This window comes from Orcinus orca, chromosome 20 (assembly GCF_937001465.1).
Source record: "Orcinus orca chromosome 20, mOrcOrc1.1, whole genome shotgun sequence".
Classification (NCBI taxonomy): Eukaryota; Metazoa; Chordata; class Mammalia; order Artiodactyla; family Delphinidae; genus Orcinus; species Orcinus orca.
In genome coordinates this window covers 127,570-146,747 of record NC_064578.1, presented here as the reverse complement: position 1 = coordinate 146,747, position 19,178 = coordinate 127,570, and the positions used below count along the sequence as shown (strand labels likewise).

The following is a 19,178-nucleotide window of genomic DNA, read 5'->3' as shown; positions in this document are numbered from 1 at the left end:
CGGCGCTGCGGTCGGCGCCCCCAGATCCTCACACCCCCCAAGGCTCCCCCGGAGCGTGCCCCGCGGCCACTCACGGCAGAGCCCCAACCCTGGGCAGGACCTCCCCGCCGCTGCGCTGCTGGCCCGGGGCATCGCAGAGCCAGAATCCATGCTCGCTTCAGTGAGCGCCGTCGGTGGGGAGGCCGAGAGGTGTGTTTTGGAAAGAACGCTCGTCTTGGCAGCTCTGGGGGGTGTACGTGGCAGAGACTGGGGGGCACTTGATCCAGGGGTGAACGGACCGCAGGCTGGGGAGGGTGAAGGGGTGGGACCTGGTGCTCTTGAGTGACAGCTCAGAACCACACGGGCTGCCTGTGACTAAGGATCCTGTTTGGTTCTGGAATGACCCAGGCCACCAAGGTTGTGAGCCCCATGTGCTACCCTGTACACTGGGCACCCTCCCAGCCCTGACCTCCACCCACAGAGGCTGCCCGTGTGCTCCAGGGTGCGTTTGGGGCCCCAGGCCGGTCAGTGTGGCAGGAAGTGTGACCCAGCCATCTCCAACATGCACCCAAGTCCTGGTCCGTCGGCCCATCTTCCAGGAAGTCTGTGGCATCCTGATTGTGATGTGGGGTCACCTACTGCAGAGGCCTGTGAGGTCATCCTTCCAGCTGTTCCCGAGTCGGGGGCGCCTCTGTGCCTTGAACACCCGTGGCAAGGACAGGGCCCTGCAGACGTGGTTACCCCTCCCACCATCCACAGCCAGCTCGGAGACCGAGCCTGCCCTAGAACCACATGGTCCCCACCAGGGTGGCCTGTGATGAACTTTAGCAAGTAAGACAGTCTGCTGGGTGTCTTCTGGGAAGGGGATTGATCTCTGAAAATGACAGGCAAGCAAGGAGAGCTTGGCGCCCTACCTCTTCCAACCTTAAATACATTTAGGTGAGGGTGTGATGTGTGGCGCTACGGCAGCCATCTTGCAACCAGGAATCCAACTTCAAAATGAAGAGCCAGTGTCCTGGGGATAGTGAAGCAGAGGCTGGGCCCAGGAGGTGATGAAACTGCTCACCCCCCAGGCCTGGTGCCCACCCAGTGCTCTGTCGTGCTGCTCCGTCTAATGGGGGTGAGAAGACAGCCAAGGCCCTCACATCTAGGCACCTGCTGTAAGGGCTCAGCTGACCACTCAGGCCTTGTGCTGCTCGTGCATTGCTGATGGGTTGTGCTCTTTCCCATCAAATCACACCCCACCTCAGGTCTTCAGCATGGGCACCAAAGGGTGGGCACAAAGGCCCCTCCTTTCCCTGCGTTAAAGGAAACTAGACAACCCTGGAACCCAGACCCTATGACCCAGCTCTGGGCTAGGTCTTCCTGAGATCTCTCCGTGGTGAGGGGAGGGGGCAGGGGCGCTGGCTGCACTCCCCGTGGCTGCTGTGAGGGGACTCCCATCGGGGGACCCCCATGAAGGCAGGCCTACCCGGTGTGGCCGTGGCTAGACAGGGGCGCCCCTTGGCTCTGCAGGCAGAAGCTCCTCAGGCTCCAGCTCCCACGAGCTCCCTCACATGGTGAGCCTTCGTGTGCTGCGGGCCTGACCCTGTTCTGGTGCTGGGGACCCAGCACTGAGACAGTTCCTGCTCTCACAGCCTCATGAGTGGTCGGCACGTGGTCTCATGTGGTATGTCCTCTGAGGAGGTGGCCGTCCCCCCCCCACCTGTCTCTGGCCAGTCCTCGCTTGCTTTCTTCCGGGGGCACTGGAGGTCGAGTGGGTAGGACTGGCTGCAGGGTTAGCTGTGGTTTCACGTGGCCGTTTCCCAGGACTGTGACCAATCGCAGCTCAGCTGTACCTGCTGTCCCCCTCCCTCGGGGTGAGAACCAGACAGGGAGTCTCGAGGCCTCCCCAGGAAGAGGGCTGTGGTCTCATGGCAAAGGCCGCCCAGTTCTCCTGGCCTTTGAAGTCTCAGGCTGGGGGCGCTGGGTCTGGGGAGGCGCAGCAATCTCAAAGGCCTCATTTATGGAGCCGTGATGACATGTAAGCTGGAGGCAGGACACTGCTCGCCCGGCGGCCAGGGAGTCCTGGGACTCACGTGACAAGAGACACCAGGGTTCAGGGCAGCGATGCCAGCACTGCCCCCACCGTGGCTCTGCCTCATGGTCCTGCCCTGGGACCCTTTGCTCCCTTTGGGGTTCTCCACCAGGACGTGGGGCACCCTGGTTCCTGTGGAGCCCAGGCGAGGCCCTTCCTTCCACCCTCCTCTACGTGGCGGGTGGGGGACTCGTGCACGGCCAGAAACAGGCAAACGGGTCCACCAGGGTGTAAAACGGTTTGGCAGAATCTACCGAAGCTGAAGGTGTGCCTCTGACCATGCGGTCCCACCCGTGTGTTACCCAGCAGCAGTGTCTGTGACAGACGGGGGCCACCCAAACGCCCACGCGACCTGCGCGTTAACGACCGCTGCGTGCGTCCGCGAGGGTGCCTCAGTGCTGAGTGAGGAAGGGTCCGGAGTCCACGCGTATCAGGTTCCAAAACAGGCAAAGTTAACCGATGGTCGGGGCCGGGAGGACACCCCGGAGGGTCTGGTGCAGTCGGTGTTTGATTGATTGGGTGCTGCATTCCCGGCTGTATTTGGATGCGGTGTGCACCAACCTGCATGTTTATGATTCGTGTACTCTCATGTACGACGCGCTTCAATAAATAGCACCAACAGAGGCAAAGGGGGAAAGGGCCGTGTGAGTCGTCAAGGGCAGGGAAGGGAGCTGACGCTGGTGAGCAGGTGCGCCCTCCCCCGTCTGCTGAGGGGCACAGGACGGACCCAAACAGGAACATCACAGCCCAGCGCCTTCAAAGCACCAGACCCTCGGCCGGCCTCTGACTTCCCCCACCCGTGAGGGGCCGGCCCTGCGGTCCATGCCCACCCCGCCCTCAGAGGAGGCTTTGTCGTCAGCACCGGGCACTCTTTAGTGACAGAGTGCTGGCTCGGCTGCGGTGACCTTTTGCAGAGGCAGTGGGGGCCGTCGGGGGAGGTCTGGCAGCTCTGTCCCCGCCCCTGCCCCGGGAGGAGCTGGAGCGCAGGAAGCGGCTGGGGGTCCTTGGGGCAGGACCGCCTTCAGTCCGCGTTTAACGTGGGGCAGGCTGGTGTGTGTGCATGCGTGTGTGTGTGTGTGTGTGTGTGTGTGTGTGTGTGCATGTGCGTGTGTGTGTTCCTGAGGCAGGATCCGACGGCTTCAGGGAGGAGGTGGTGGTCTTGCATCGGGCCTGGAAGAGGGCTGGAAGTCTCCGAGGCAGGTCCGGAGCGGGACCCCCGCGCCCGCGACACCTGGAGGGGAGGTGGGCTGAGCACGGCGCGGCTGGCCAGACTGCAGTGGTCTGAGCGCCAAGCTGCCGGGACAGGCCCGGATGGAGCTGCGCCATCTAGCGGCAGCCCTCACGCTGCAGCCCGGGCACACGCCCGTCGCGGTGCCGCCCTCAGGGGGAGGGCCTCTGCGGAAGACTTTAAAGGTCCTGAGGAAGGCAGGCGGTCTCGTAGGACCGAAGGTAGCAAGAGGGCTAGAAATGTCCGGATCTGGGCGACCGCGCCTCCAGGGAAGAGGGGAGGTGGACTGAGGACCAGGACAGAGACACTGAGCCCGCAAGGCTGGCAACTGGGAGCTTGGGGTCCTGGCTGGGAAGTGACGACTGGTGGAGAGGCCCGGGGCCGTGCCTGGGCCGACATTTGTCCAGCCCCGGAGGACGGAGTGTGAGGGGCCTCCCGGTGGAGCCATGAGCTGGGCGGGACCCTGAGAGCAAGGACCCCTTCCTGCTCCCTGGCAGGACGATGCCTGTGCTCGGCCCCCAGAGGCAGCTGCTGAGTCCCCTCAACTCCACGTCCCCAGCCACTCCCCGCCTCGGGCTGGCCACCAACCAGACGGGGCCCCAGTGCCTGGAGGTGTCCGTTCCCGAAGGGCTGTTCCTCAGCTTGGGGCTGGTGAGTCTCGTGGAGAACATGCTGGTGGTGGCCGCCATCATGAAGAACCGCAACCTGCACTCGCCCATGTACTACTTCATCTGCTGCCTGGCCGCGTCCGACCTGCTTGTGAGCATCAGCAACGTGCTGGAGACGGCCGTCATGCTGCTGCTGGAGGCCGGCGCCCTGGCCCCTCGGGCCGCCGTGGTGCAGCAGCTGGACGACGTCATTGATGTGCTCATCTGCAGCTCCATGGTGTCCAGCCTCTGCTTCCTGGGCGCCATCGCCGTGGACCGCTACATCTCCATCTTCTACGCCCTGCGGTACCACAGCCTCGTGACATTGCCCAGGGCGTGGCGGGCCATCGCGGCCATCTGGGTGGCCAGCATCCTCGCCAGCACCCTCTTCATCGCCTACTACAACCACGCGGCCGTCCTGCTCTGTCTCGTGAGCTTCTTCGTAGCCATGCTGGTGCTCATGGCGGTGCTGTACGTCCACATGCTGGCCCGGGCGTGCCAGCATGCCCGGGGCATTGCCCGGCTCCACAAGAGGCAGCGCTCCACCCAGCAGGGCTTCGGCCTCAAGGGCGCAGCCACCCTCACCATCCTGCTGGGCACCTTCTTCCTCTGCTGGGGCCCCTTCTTCCTCCACCTCTTGCTCATCGTCCTCTGCCCTCAACACCCCACCTGTGTCTGCATCTTCAAGAACTTCAACCTCTTCCTCACCCTCATCATCTGCAACGCCATTGTGGACCCTCTCATCTACGCCTTCCGCAGCCAGGAGCTCCGGAAGACGCTCCAAGAGGTGCTGCAGGGCTCCTGGTGAGCTGCTGGGCAGAGGGAGGAGGTGCTGTCGTGTGGCCCAAGCCCTGGGTGGCCGGGGCGGTCCCTTGGCGGAGAGGACGGGCTAGGCCATCGCTGAAGGTGTGGCTGCACAGACCTTCTGGGGCCCGGGAGGGGAATGGCCCGAAGCTCCAGGAGGAGCTGTGGGGGATGGGTGAGGCTGGGAGACTGCGGGGCACGGCCCCCCCGTCCACTGGGATGTGCAGGGTGGTGGCAAAAGCTGTCGGCAGCGCTGCTCCAAGGACTTTGTGACCAGCAAGGAGGAAGGCGTGGAGCCACCGTGGAGGGTGGGGCTTCTCTCTTCCAAGGCTCAGTGGTGACCGAGAGCCAGGGCTCAGCCCATCTGTCGACACCGCACGCCCCCGGCGGACAGTGCCGGCCAACACCTGCTCTGGGTGAAGCGGGGGCCATCGGCCTGAACTGGGGACCAGTACCCAGGCTCCTGGGCCAGGAAGCAGTCTGGTAATAAATTCTATGCTTGGCGCAGCCTCCTTGCCATCTGTCTTGCCTCCTTCCAGAAGCTGCCTGAAGCTTGAGGTGGAGGAGTGGGGGCGGGGCTGAGGGGGGAAGGAAGGAAGGAAGTCCCAGGAACCAGCCAGCAACCGTGGCTGGGCTGCCCAGGTGAGGAAACCACAGCCCCACCTGGGGGAGAGCGCGGGAACCTGACCACACCCACCCGATCCTGTGCCTTTGCTTTCTCTGGGGTGCAAACCCCCGCCCAGAGCAACTGGAGTAAGGGCAGCAGCTCCCCTGCCCCCAGCCACCACCATGGTGACAAGACCCCAGCACTGTCCAGGCGCCCTCAACTGCAGCAGAAGCAGGACCACAGTGACCCATGTGTGACCCTGGCCAGAACGTGGCCCTCTCTTGGCCCAGTCCTGCAGCCCCTCGTCCGTATCCCTGCCTCGTCCAGCGGCAGGGTGGCCTGGAGGCTGGGGTCTGCTCTCTTCCAAGTGCTGCCCTTCTGGGAGGAGGGTCAGGGCTCCACCAGCCCTGGGGGGGGGTGAGGCAAGGCCCCCCAGAAGGCCGTGAGGCTGTCCAGGGGCTACAGGGGTGTCCAAGCCCCAGGGGAGTGGGCCTCTGCGGCGGACCGTGCTGACTGATGCTGGGAGCCCTTGGGTCCTCCCTCTGCTGCAGCCCTGGGCTGAGTTCCCACCTGCTTCCTCCACAGACACAGCATACATTCGACCCCCTTCCTGGTACAGGCTCAGTGGAGGAACAGTGATGGTATCAGCCAACTCCAAGGCAGGTCTAGTAATGCCTGCAGCCCCTGCCGCCCCCTGGCCAGCCACCCGAGCCCTGTCCCGGCCAGTTCCTGCCCGCCCACCACTGGCAGCTCCAGCCCTGACTGCTGACCTCGGGGCTGGAAGCTGGTTCCCAGCAGGGCCGGCTTTTGCTGGGAGACGGGATGATGAGTCAGCCTCGAGCCGGGCACCAGAGCCCTCTGGGGATGGAGGGGGAGCTGGCCTGGCCCGATGCCACCCTGCAGGGCGGCAGGGCTGGTGATGGGTCCTGGTCAACGGGATGCAAAGCTTCTTCCTTTGCTCAACAGGGAGGCGCAGCCAGCTCCAGGGAAGAGCCAAATGCTCCCCAGGACCCCCTGAACGGGGACAGGGAGGGGCCCCAGGCGGCTGGAAGCCAACCACAGAAAGCCACATCATGGACGTGTTGTGAGGGAGGGCGTCTCTCGAGAACAAAAGGCCCATTTCTAGACTTGCCAAACTGGGGAAGCTGCAAGAGGAGAAAGAGAGGGGCGCGCACACAGCTACACCACACAAGCAGTGTGACCGCACACACAGGAACAGGTCCGCACGCTGTGGCTGAGACCCTTCCTGAGGATTTTGTTACTGAAATATCAGGAGGACTTGATGATAGGCGGTTTCACTCTAACGTCTGACCCCAGCAGACTGCTAGGCCAGTGGGTCGTCCAGCCTCTGAACTGCATGTCCACTTCACCGCCTCCCTTCTCTCCCTTATGCGCACACCATCTCCCTACGTAGCTCCCCCAGCCCACCGAATTTCCTTAGCCTCACTTGGACCAAGACTCCAGGGGTACAGGTGACATCAGGGAGAGTGAGTCAGACAGAAACCACTGCCCTCCCCCCACCCCACCCCCAGTCAGTTCTGTGCCTGGCTTGTTTGTGTCTTTCTGACAATTCCTGACACCGCTGTTCACTGAGCAGCAGCTACATGCCAGGTGCTGTGCCTGGCAGGGGTACAGAGCAGCCCCACCTGCTAGGTCCGTTTGGAATCTCATGGCAGCCCCCTGGGGAAGAAGAGGCAGGTGGCATCCCCCGGTGCAGAGAAGAACAGTGAAACTCAGAGCTGCCATAGCAACCCACCGCCCCCCTCCTGCACTCACAGCCCTTCTGACTCAGACGTTTGGGAGCCCTGCCCCATGATTTCTTTCTTCTGGAGAGAAGTCGGTGCCCGCTGCAGCCTTTTCCTGGCTACCCCACCATTAAGGGACCCGGCAAAGCTCAGAGTACCTGGTCCGCCCCTTCGCGACACAAGACAGGGAGCTGGGAGGCGTCCATGTTGGCCTTTCGGGGTGGGAAATGGGGTTGGTCCCTACACAGGTGTGGACAAGAAAGACCCTCCTCGCAAAGCCGAGGGGGGAGGCTGCCGCTGGGGTGGGATAGAGGCGGCAGCCGGGGCGGGGGCCGAGGGCCAAGGGGGCTTCTATTGTCCTCCCTGGAGCTCGCCAGCCCCTCCTTTCGGGTGCGCGGTCCCCAGACCCCTGGGGCGGCGGGAGGAGGCGCTGCAGCGCGCGGTGGAGCGGGGATGCGCGGTGCTGATGCTGCAGCCCTGCCGCATTCTGCGGCGGCGTCCCCGGATTGGCCGCGCGCGATGACGCCAGGGCGGGCGCGGCGGGCGGGGCCCAGCCTATAAGAGCGGGCGGCGGGGGCGGCAGATTCTCCGCAGCCAGCCCCGGCCCCAGCGCGTCCGCCTGCGTCCCGCAGCCGCCCGCCACACGCACCGAGCATGAGGGAGATCGTGCACATCCAGGCCGGCCAGTGCGGCAACCAGATCGGGGCCAAGGTGAGGCCGCGCGCCGCCCCCCTGCGCCGGGCTCCGCACCCGGCGCGCATCCCGCGTCCCCCGCCCCCTCCTCGAGCCGGTCCCCGGGGGGAGGGAAGCAGGGAGGCGGTACGCGCAGAGCCGCACCCCGAGCCTCACTCGCCACTGCGAAGCCTAGAAGAAAAGGATGGGCTTGCCCTCGCTGCGGGCTGCCGGGACGCCGGGTCGTCCCCTCTGCCATTTCCACCCCCGCCTTTCCGCTGCCCCTACCGGGCTTACCTCGGGCCTGCGGGAGCACAGCGCAGGTCAGCCGCTAAACTCCATCCACCCGCCGCTGCAGGTGCGGGGAGGCGGGGGGGCGCTGGCTGGGCGTGGCCCTCTTCTCTGGGGTCACAATGCAGCCTCAGGCGAGATGGGTGGGGTGGGCAGGTTTGGGTGGGGCTCGCCCCGAAGCCATAATGATCCCCCCCCCGGCACGCCAGTAACTTGGTACCCTCCAAGAGTCCAGAGCCGCCCCATGCCCCCACCTAGCTTTGACCACCCTCAGCTTCCTTTTGGAAGCTGGCCGCACCCTTTTCCTTTGTTGGGGGAGGAATTGGGCCCGGACTCGGGATGACCTTGGTTGAGGACTGGACTCTCCCTCAGCGTAGCCCTGCCTGGGCAACCCCTGGCCCCTCGCCACAGGGTTGGATCAAACCCACGTAGGGACCGCGAGTCTCGGGGTCGGACGTGGGAACAAAGCCGGGGTGGGCGGGTGGGGTCGAGAGCTACTTCACCACTAGGCCCCTCCCCTCCATTGTTAGCCCACCTCACAGATGTTGGAACTGAGGCGGGAAGGGGATGGCGTCATCCCCAGCCGAACCCAGGAGGCAGGTGTCCCATCCCTAAGTCCAGAGAAGCTGTCCCTTGCCCAAGGTCACATAGCAAGTGGAGACAGAGCCTCTCCACCCTCCGGCTCTCAGTCTCTGCAAATGCCCAGCGCAGGGCTCAGGCTGGGTGGGTGCGGCCTGCTGCCCCCTGTGCTCTCCTCAGAACAATATAGGGGAGGGGGGGGCGGGTGGCTTTGTCAGCACCAAGGCCAGGGACCCAGAGAGGGCTGGTGTCGAGCTGGTTCCCTAAGGAGGCAGTGGGAGGAGACAGGTCCTGGAGGGGAAGGGGCCAGGAAAGGCTTCCCCTGGAGGCTGTTGCCATGGAAACCGGGCAAGAACAAAAAGCTAATTACAACAGGGCTGGGGCAGCCACGTGGCTGACATGTAAATTGTAACTTGGGCTCTAGGGTGGAGGCGCCTCACATGGGGGGGAGGGCGTAGTGGGGAGACACCCTAATCACCGAGGAGACAGCTGTGCCTGCCTGAGGAAGGGGCTGGGGGAGGGGAGGCCTGGGGGACCAAGGCCTCAAATTAAATCAGGGCTCTGGGGCCTGTCACTGACAGCTGCCCTGGACGGGCAGAAGGGGCCATGGGCTCATTAATGTGGTCACAGGGGCCAGGCCTGCCCTGAGCATCTGCTCCTCCGAGAGTCAGGGGTCACTGAAGGGAAGCAGGGCAGCCTGAGTCCCACCATGAGCCTGGGGGAGTGGTGATCCTGTCACGGGGCTTCCTTCTATGGCTGGACCGGCACTGATCAGGCAAACGCAGGTTCATGCCCAGCTGCAGCCCCCATGGGTGGAGGGCAGGGCAGAGGCAGCGGCCCGAGTGCTGGACAGTGGCCTCCGCAGAGATTTTTTTCCTGCTTCAAGTGCAGTGGCCCTTGGGTTTGCTCATTACTTTTTATTCATTTTGGCTTAATTTCCTTAACTCTTGTTTGTTTTTAAAACTAATATCTGATCCTTTTCAACAATGCAAAAGAGAGAGTGGTGGATTTGGGGGGGAGGGGGATCGTTTCTTCCTTTTCAACCGCTGCCCTTTGCAGTGACCAATGGAAGCAGTCTATTGGTTTCCTTCCGGCCTCCCAGCCCTGGAAAATCTCCAGAACCAAACTGGACGCGCTCACAGCGTGTGTGGGGATTTGCCTGCCCCGGCACCCAGCACCTGCCCTGTGGACAGGCATGCGTTCCTTGGCCATTTTTGTTTCCAGCTTCCGTACTGGTTGTGACCTCCTGGTGGAGGGAGAGCAAACTTTTCTCGCCCATCACCAGCAAGCAGTAGCTGACTGGGGTGGGCAAGAGGGGCTGCTTCCCCTGCTTGGGGGCGGGCCGCCCGCTCGGGAGAGGGCCTGGCTGCAGGTGGGGATGGGAGTGGAAGTTATGGAGGGAGGTCAGGACGATCGGGGCCAGGAGAGAGCAGGGCTCTCCTGAGAGGTGACATGACGGCATTTATGACTCGTGACGATGACCACTACGTGTTGGGCGCTGCACTTCTCGAGGCTGCGGTGGGATTGGGTGTCGCCCTTCCCCAAGGATAAAAAAAACGCCTGGGATGGACAGAGCAGGAGTTTGAATCTAGGCCTGTGTGGACACATCAGGATGGGCAGGGAGACCCCAGCTCCCACAGTGGGGCGAAGAGTCTGAGGACCCCACCCTCCGCCCCTAGGGGGCAGGGCCGTCCCGGAGCCTTTGTCTGCGCCCAGCCTCTCGGCCGCTGGGCGGGGTCTCGGAAGGGCGGGGCCTGGCCCTGACAACCAATGGGAAGAGGAATTTCCTGGTTTCCGCACCCCACCCCCACCCCCGCCCCTCCCAGTTGGGTCCAGCTTAACCCCCCCCCCCCAGTCGGCCAGCCCTCCCTCCCGGGAGCCACTGCACCCCTCTTGCCTTGGGCTCCTGCGCGCGCCCCGCCACCTCCCCCGCCCACGAGCGTAGGCGCCGCAAAGGTCAGTACCACGGACAGCGCCGCGGCGCACGCCCCCAGCTCGAGACAAAACCGTGGGGTCTGAAATAGGAGCCCTGGCCTGGACCCTGGGGTCCGCGCGCCACCTGGCAGTTTTCTCATCTGTAGTGATGATCATAATTATTCTTTAATTTATAAAATAGTATTTTGTTATTTATTAAATGTTATATGATTTGTATATATAATATATTCTAAGTTTTATTATTTTAAATCACAATTCGTATTTGTTTTAACTACAAAAGCAATTATTAACGTATTCTTCTTCTAAAAAGTTGAAACATTGCAGATAAGGCTAAAGTGCCCATGTAAGCACCTCGCCCCTCTCCGTCCCTCTCTTCAGGCAGGACAAGTTATTTTCCACTATTCTAGTCCATCTTCTGTGCATAAGCACCTATGTATAAAAAATATAGCATCTGCTGTGAGATTCTTGCTTTTACTCTGTATGTCATTGCAATGTGCCTTTTCCCCTAAGGGTGTGCCTTGGAGATCTGCTCATACCAGTGGTGATCTCTTATTGCAACACAATATTCCAAAGTATATTGATTTTTTTTCAAGTATCTTTTATTTTATTTATCAGTGAATATGACTTTACAAATTTAACTAATATCTAAGGCCTTTTAATTTTGTGAGGCCAACATTTGCTGACTGCTTTTATGTGTCAGGCCTTCAGTTGACCACTTGAAGTGGGTATCATATTATGTCCACTTTACAGATGAGAAAACGGAGGTCCTGAGAGGTGGAGTCACTGGCACACACTGGCCAGTGCTGGGGTCTGCACTCACTCTGGTCTGCTGCCTCCTGGAAGCCTATGCATGTCATAGAGCGGTCCAGAGAACTTTCCATAGATGTGTTGGTGGCTCGGTGGCTGAGTCACTCTCTCCCCCTCCCACACTTGCCATCTCAAGCTCATCCCTTCTCTACAGGGGCTGTGGGTATCTCTGAAGCCAGAGGTCTGGGGTGTCCCAGGGCTGTGGGAACCAAGGCCCCCGGCTCACACTGTCCTGAGGAGGGCATGGGGAACCCAGCAGTGGGAGGAAGCTCTGATCAGGCCCTGAATGCCTCAGTGACACCTCTAATTACAGCGGTAATGCACACTTAATGCAGAAAAAAAGAAGAAAACTTACTAATGACAAAAACACACAAAGGAGGAAGAAGTCCAGCTCCTGCCCTTGCTGAGAGCTGACCTCTGATAACAGTCTCTCTGGGTGAAATGCCAAGATCCTTCTGTACATTTTATAATAATGACAGTTCATACTTCTCAGGTTTAAAAATGTTTTTATTTTTAACTAATCTTTTTTTTTTTTGAGAAGTTAACATGTGCACGTGACAAAAATTCCAAAAGAACCAAACGGTGTGCAGTGCCAAAGCCTCTCCCCCAGCCCCGGACCGCTCTCAGGCACGGCTGCCTCCCCCAGCCCCGGACCGCTCTCAGGCACGGCTGCCGGGAGCAGATTTTTGAATGTCTGTCAGAGACATCTATATATAGATACGCATGTGAAAACTGATTTCTAACTGCTTTTCTCACTGAGCAGTCTTTTCCCGAGCACATGACCCATGTGTAGAGGCCCTTTGCTTCTTGGGGCCTTCACACCCGTTCTTCTGAGTCACCCCAACCCTGAGGGGCAAAGGGGAGGGGCACTGGTAAGTCACACGGTGTGTGACCACGATCTCCGGCCTGCATGGGCAGCTGTGCTCTGAGACAGCCTGGAAGTGCCCCTGGGGCGAGCACAGAGCACTGCGCAGCCTTCCCTTCACACAGGGCGGGTGTCCTTGCCTGCTAATAATCCCACACGGCACTCACCATTCACAGGCCCTGTGCAGAGTAACTTGCTTTATTCTCACAACAACCTGGCTTCATCATCAGGCCCACTGAACAGGTGAGACCACCGAGGCACAGAGAACCTCCAGGACCTGCCCAAGGTCACGCAGCTGGGAAGGGGTGGTCCTGCCCTGCCCCAGTCCTGAGAGAAGCGCGGTAGGTTCCTGCCCAGGGCGAGCAGGGCAGGAGGCCGTGGGGAGAGTGAGCCCTTGAAGCTGGGGCTGTGCCGTCTCAGCTTGGACAGGCTGGGTAACCCCAGGCAAGTGACTCCCCACTCAGGCCCCTGTGGTTCCTGTCGGCTGAGGCTGCTGGCGTGCTGGATGCTGCCAGGCCCCGTCACTGGACATCTTTGCCTCGACACCAAGGGGCACGTGTATCCTGGACCCTGTCTCCAGCACTTACCTTCTCTGTGCTTCAGCTTTCTCATCTGAAAGGAGGGAATTAAAAACAAAACACCCCAAGAGGGTGTTTATTACTCATGGAGAAGTAGACTCCCCAAGGCCCCTGGTCACCAAGGGCAGAGCTGGGTCTGGGGACCCGGGTCTGTGTCAGCTGAGCCCTGAACCACGCTGAAGGCTCTGGTCTCCATGGACATGCATATTTATTATGACAATTTTCTTACAGATGACACAGCTAGGGGTTCTTTTTCAAAGTCACTCAAAGGGACTAGTGCAGGCTTTGGGTCCAAGCCCCTAATTTCGTACCAGGGCTTCAAGGCTACGGGAGGGAAGGGGCCTGGTGGGGGTCACAACCACCTACTGACCCCTCCGTTCCCCCTGCAGTTCTGGGAGGTCATCAGCGACGAGCACGGGATAGACCCCAGTGGCAATTATGTAGGGGACTCGGACCTGCAGCTGGAGCGCATCAGCGTCTACTACAACGAGGCCTCTTGTGAGCCCCCATCCTGGACCAAGGGGTGGGGTGGGGGGACCTTGACTGCTGGGTCCCAGCATCTCTGCCTTCCTTTCGGTTGGCTGGCAGGTGCAACCAGAGACTCACAGAATAAAGACAGGGGATCCTAATAACCCTAGCGAGATTCAAATGTGTTTAATGGCCATGAGACACACGCACAGTCCAGTGGAATGGCCAGGGCTGGGCAGGGTCCCAAAGGCCCCTTCAGGAGGCCCATGGGAGGGTCCAGAGCAGGGGTTACCTGGAGAGGTCGGGCAGGGGCTACTCAGCAACTGGTGCGAAATGGTGTCTTTAGTGAACTGGCAAAATATTAACCTGCCCACGTAGACGTGGGATTTGGTCCTGGCTGTCCGGATGTCAACCATGACTCCCTTTTCACACATGGCTCCTGCCTCTCTGACCCCAGAGTCTGAGCTCTTAGGGTGAGAGCATGAGGCTGGCAGTCTGGGGCAGGACTTAGAGGGAAGGAGGGGCGCCTAGCTTCTGTGACCCATGTAACCCACCCCTCTGCCCTCAGCTCACAAGTATGTGCCTCGGGCCATCCTGGTGGACCTGGAGCCTGGAACCATGGACAGCGTCCGGTCTGGGGCCTTTGGGCACCTCTTCAGGCCTGACAACTTCATCTTCGGTAAGTTTCCCCTGCCCCAGCCTCTCCTGGTGGACCCCACTGCTGGCAAACCCAGATCAACAGAAACAAGGGCAGAGTCACCCCTGCCTGTGACCCTGCAGAGCAGACCTGATCTCCCCAATCTGCAGCTTGGGACAGAGTCCCAGAGAAAGGGTTCTGTGCAAGGAACAGAAACCACTTGTGATTTCAAGCAGAACGATGTGTGCAACAGAGGCTTGAGCTCACAGGATCCTTAGAGAGATGGGGGTGGGGGCGGGGTAGGGGGCAGCAGCAGTGCCTCCAGAGGATACCGGCTCACGAGCACGCGACGTTGCTGTGGTCAGGTCAGCTGTCCTCACACCCTTGAGTCTGGTGGCAGGGCCCTGGGTGCTCACACGGTGACAGGAGGAAGGCCACAGCCCACTTCCACCCCCCAGCGCTCAGCACCCCAACTCATGGGCATGAGCCTCCTCCCGACCCCGGGCTGTGAGGGGTGCTGGGGCTGCAGTTTACCCTTCCAGCACAGCCGGCCAGAGGGTGGGTGGCCTGGAGGGGAGGGATGATCGACTCCCCACACGGTGTGGCTGGGAGGGGTTGAGAAGGTGCGGGAAGCCCCGCTTCATGGAGGGTAAACAGGCACAGGGCTGCGTCCGCGGCTGCCATCAGGCAGGCACTGGAGGTCTGACCCCGTCCGTGTCCCCCTGTCCCTGTCCCAGGTCAGAGTGGGGCCGGCAACAACTGGGCCAAGGGCCACTACACGGAGGGTGCCGAGCTGGTGGACTCGGTCCTGGACGTGGTGCGGAAGGAGTGTGAGAATTGCGACTGCCTGCAGGGCTTCCAGCTGACCCACTCGCTGGGGGGCGGCACGGGCTCGGGCATGGGCACCCTGCTCATCAGCAAGGTCCGCGAGGAGTACCCCGACCGCATCATGAACACCTTCAGCGTGGTGCCCTCGCCCAAGGTGTCGGACACCGTGGTCGAGCCCTACAACGCCACGCTGTCCATCCACCAGCTGGTGGAGAACACGGACGAGACCTACTGCATCGACAACGAGGCGCTGTACGACATCTGCTTCCGCACTCTCAAGCTGGCCACGCCCACCTACGGGGACCTCAACCACCTGGTGTCGGCCACCATGAGCGGGGTCACCACCTCCCTGCGCTTCCCGGGCCAGCTCAACGCCGACCTGCGCAAGCTGGCCGTGAACATGGTGCCCTTCCCGCGCCTGCACTTCTTCATGCCCGGCTTCGCCCCGCTCACCGCCCGCGGCAGCCAGCAGTACCGCGCGCTGACGGTGCCCGAGCTCACCCAGCAGATGTTTGACGCCAAGAACATGATGGCGGCCTGCGACCCCCGCCATGGGCGCTACCTGACCGTGGCCACTGTCTTCCGGGGCCGCATGTCCATGAAGGAGGTGGACGAGCAGATGCTGGCCATCCAGAGCAAGAACAGCAGCTACTTTGTCGAGTGGATCCCCAACAACGTGAAGGTGGCCGTGTGCGACATCCCGCCCCGCGGGCTCAAGATGTCCTCCACCTTCATCGGCAACAGCACGGCCATCCAGGAGCTGTTCAAGCGCATCTCGGAGCAGTTCACGGCCATGTTCCGCCGCAAGGCCTTCCTGCACTGGTACACGGGCGAGGGCATGGACGAGATGGAGTTCACCGAGGCCGAGAGCAACATGAACGACCTGGTGTCCGAGTACCAGCAGTACCAGGACGCCACGGCCGAGGAGGAGGGGGAGATGTATGAAGATGATGACGAGGAATCCGAGGCGCAGGGCCCCAAGTGAAGCGGCTGAGGGGTGGGACGCGGCCGCGGCCAGGACCGACAGGTCTGTCCCCTGAGCCATGTAGCCACTGACACACCCCTGCCCTTTCCCCCACCAGGCCCCGTCATGTCACCCTAGGGCTCCCAAGTGTGTGTCCTTTAGTACTTACAGCATCCCCGCCCCGTGTGAGTCTTCTCCGCTGTCTTCCGCCATAGGTCAAATCCATTTTGCGTGGCCCGTTTGTCTCTCTGCTTTATCATCAGCTCCAGGCCTGATGTTTTATGGTTTGGTTCGTTTTTTTTACTGGTTTGTGTTTATATCTTGGGGGGATACTTAATAAATTTATTGCTGTCGGATACCCGTGCCTGGTGCTGGAGAGTTCTTCTTATTCTGGAAAGTTGGGGCCAGAGGGGTTAGGAGGGGCAGACAGGGAGGCCCGGTGGCGGGGGCAGGACAGAGCATCATCGTCTCCCAGTGGGGGCTGACGTGGGCCTGTGCTTGGAACCTGCAGCTGTCCCAAGGTGCAGCCCCTGGCAGGGGAGCTCCTGGCGGTGGTGCTGGAGAAGGTGGCCATGGCTGCAGGAGGCCCAGGCGTGCTCTCAGGCGACCCGGCACAAGCCCCAGTCCCCTCCAGGGTGACTCGTGCCGCAGAGTTTTCCTCTGGCTTATCCGGGTGCTAGACGTTAGAGGCAGGCAGCCGAGACCCAAAGGGGAGTCAGGAAGGGGGGACCTTGAGGACTCCCCCGGAAAATGTGGCGTGCTGGAGGGCTGGGGCTTGAGCCCTGGGGAAGGGCGGGTCTGGTCAGCGAGTTGTGGGCACAGCACCCCGCGCAGCCGGGCCGGGAGCGAAGTTCTGGCCCACGCGCCCCCTGGCGGTCGTTTCCTGTGGCCGCAGGGCGCCCAGGGTCCCGCTGGAAGGGGAAACCTGGCCGCCCCCTCCTCGTATGGGGAGAGAAGTGGAATCCCAGAGGCGCTGCCTGCCCGGGGCCCAGGTGAGCCCGTGCAGAGCTGGACGGGCCCAGACCCTCTGCCCTCGGCCTCCCCACACCCCACCCCTCGAAGCCAGGGTCTCATCAAGGCCAGCTCCCCCGGGACACCCCTGCATCCCACCCTTCTGTGTGGATACCCGGGCAGAGAGAGGCCGAAGGGGCTGATCTGGACCAGGGAATGGAAGCCCCGAGAGGGCCGGCATCCAGGGCTCTGGCAGGAGCGGATGCTTCCAGGCGCCTGCTCCGGGCCAGTCTAGCTCTAAGCCCGTCGTGTGGCTGACCCTGAAGAGCTGTGCTCGCCCACCTCACATGCAAGGCGGCCAGGTTACAGTGAGTGTGACTGTTTGTGTGTGAGGGTCTGAGCCCTGCGCTGGGTCCTCCTCTCTGGGTGGTGAAGGCCCCGACTCCACGTCCACGAAAGCTTCACAGGGCTGCGGCCTCCATGCACTGTGGGGGAGGGGTGTCCACAGCTCAGGTTCTCAAGGGGCTCAGTGACCCCCAAAGACTTGAGTCCCCCACCAGGTGTTGACAAAGGTGCTCCCGATAGCCAGGTGCTCATGCTGGGTCCCCCGGTCCACGGTCTTCCCGGGCTCTCTCCTGAGGGGTGGAAAGCTGTGCCTTGTTTAACCCTTACAGTGAGGCCACCAGGTTTCCAGGCAAGAAACAAGGCTCAGAGACGTGAGTGTCTGCCCGTTGGCAGGTGGCACAGCCGGGGGTCCAGCCCAGGCTGTGTATCTCTCCACTTTGCTTCAAGCGGCCACAGATCCACCTCCCTCCTGAGCACCTGCACCTGTGAGAACTTCGTCCTGGCTCGGGTCACTTAGATGAAGCTGGCCTCCTTGGGCCGCCCTGCCTTCTCTGCCTAGATTGCAGCCCCGCTCTAGCACTCACGATGGCCTAGGACGCCTCTGTTGCTCCCCGGGGTTCCTCTCCTGCGGGAGGGGCTTGGCGCCTCCTTCCTCCAGCCCTCCCTCCTCTCCTCCTGCTGGGTCCCTCCGCCCCATCCCTTGAGCCTCTGGCTCCCTTTCTTTTTTTTTTTTTTGCGGTTTGCAGGCCTCTCACTGTCGTGGCCTCTCCCTTTGCAGAGCACGGGCTCCGGATGCGCAGGCTCAGCGGCCATGGCTCACGGGCCCAGCCGCTCCGCGGCATGTGGGATCTTCCCAGACCAGGGCACGAACCCGTGTCCCCTGCATCGGCAGGCGGACTCTCAACCACTGCGCCACCAGGGAAGCCCCGGCTCCCTTTCTTATGAGGGGCCATTTAGTTCTCTCCTGTTTTCCTCAGTCCTAGCCTCACTCCTTGCAGACATGGTGGAGCAGAGACAAGCCAGCCCTGGGCTCTGCGTGAAGTCCTGACCCACGGCGTCCCTGAGCGAGGTGAATGGCTGTGCTTTATGTCAGCGCATTTCAGAGCGGTTCGCTGTGCACCTGAAAACAGGAACACACATGGAAAGTGGCTGGAACAGCACGTGGCCCATAACAAAAGCCCTAAGTGTTAGCTCTTACATGCCTGTTATTATTGGTGAGGCGAGATTATTTGCAGGGATGCCTGGACAGGAGGGGGCAGGAGAAGCCCGCTCAGGGGTTACTCAGTCTCACCTGAACCTCCCCGAAGGGCTCTGAGGAGCCCAGTGCCATCCAGTATTGACACCACTGTTGGATGGCCTTTGGGGCCGCCTACCTCACGGGCTGTTTTGCCTTCAGCCTGGGTGATGGGCCAGGGGCATCCAGACCTGGGCACACTCCCGGCCCTGGCCCTGCGCCCTCAGCCTGGCATGCAGGGCTGCTCAGGGGCCAGGAGATGGCCTCACCCCCAGAGACAGGGCTGCCAGAGCAAATACAGGACGCCCAGTTACACTGGAATTTCAGATGAAGAACAAATAACATTCCACTTGGGGACATGTTTATACTAAGCAATTATTCCTCAGTTACAAAATCTGGAAATCTGAGACTGGGGTCCCCGGCAGCCCCACAGCTGGGCCTGTTCTGGGGGCCAGGCAGTCCTGAGCTCTTCATCCACTAGGTCACACGTCCCGGCACACTTGTGAGGCGGATGTTTCAGGGGAAGAGGCCGAGGCCTGGAGACAGGCAAAGCTGCCCAAGACCCCAGCCTCCAGGGGCAGGGACACAATTTGCACGGAGGATGCCGGAGCCGAGTCATCATGGATCCCACCACCCCTGGGGGACAACGACAGCTTGAGAAGGGGGGCAGTGAGTGTGGAATGGAGATGACCGTCAACTCTGCCCCTCTCCATGTGGCAGGGCACTTCCCCTCTCTAGGGCACCTTCCCCAGCTGCGAAGAACACGTCCACTCATATTTTAGGAGTCGGAACTCCGTATAGATTCAATTGAAAGAAAAGACTTAGGCTCTTAAAATTCTTTGAAAGCGACTTGCTTAGAGAATAATAAATGAGTGGGTACACATACGAGTGCAATAAGGCTCCGCATGTCGAGGCCACCACGTGCAGGGGCTGCTGC

The 19,178-nt window shown here is 61.3% G+C and overlaps 1 protein-coding gene across 3 annotated transcripts; it reads left to right on the top strand.

Moving 5' to 3' along the window:
* The first annotated feature begins 126 nt into the window (after positions 1-126).
* Positions 127-16,067, top strand: TUBB3 (tubulin beta 3 class III). Of its 3 annotated transcripts, XM_033406208.2 has the most exons (6): positions 127-4,735; positions 5,737-5,746; positions 7,682-7,798; positions 13,204-13,312; positions 13,851-13,961; positions 14,657-16,067. In XM_033406208.2, the coding sequence occupies exons 1-6, from the start codon at positions 3,786-3,788 to the stop codon at positions 15,730-15,732; spliced, it is 2,373 nt and encodes a 790-aa protein (XP_033262099.2). In that variant the 5' UTR covers positions 127-3,785; the 3' UTR covers positions 15,733-16,067. The 3 variants fall into 3 exon arrangements, with proteins under 3 accessions (XP_033262099.2, XP_049559531.1, XP_033262098.1); XM_049703574.1 differs by lacking the exons at positions 127-4,735; positions 5,737-5,746; positions 7,682-7,798 and adding an exon at positions 7,934-8,082; XM_033406207.2 differs by lacking the exons at positions 127-4,735; positions 5,737-5,746; positions 7,682-7,798 and adding an exon at positions 8,094-8,117.
* Positions 16,068-19,178: the final 3,111 nt, after the last annotated feature.

Excerpts from the sequence above, each read along its gene's own strand:
- TUBB3 (XM_033406208.2), top strand. The coding sequence starts at position 3,786 with ATGCCTGTGCTCGGCCCCCAGAGGCAGCTGCTGAGTCCCCTCAACTCC. Across the intron at positions 13,313-13,850 it reads CTACTACAACGAGGCCTCTT|CTCACAAGTATGTGCCTCGG; the intron begins GTGAGCCCCCAT and ends CTCTGCCCTCAG. Across the intron at positions 13,962-14,656 it reads GCCTGACAACTTCATCTTCG|GTCAGAGTGGGGCCGGCAAC; the intron begins GTAAGTTTCCCC and ends TCCCTGTCCCAG.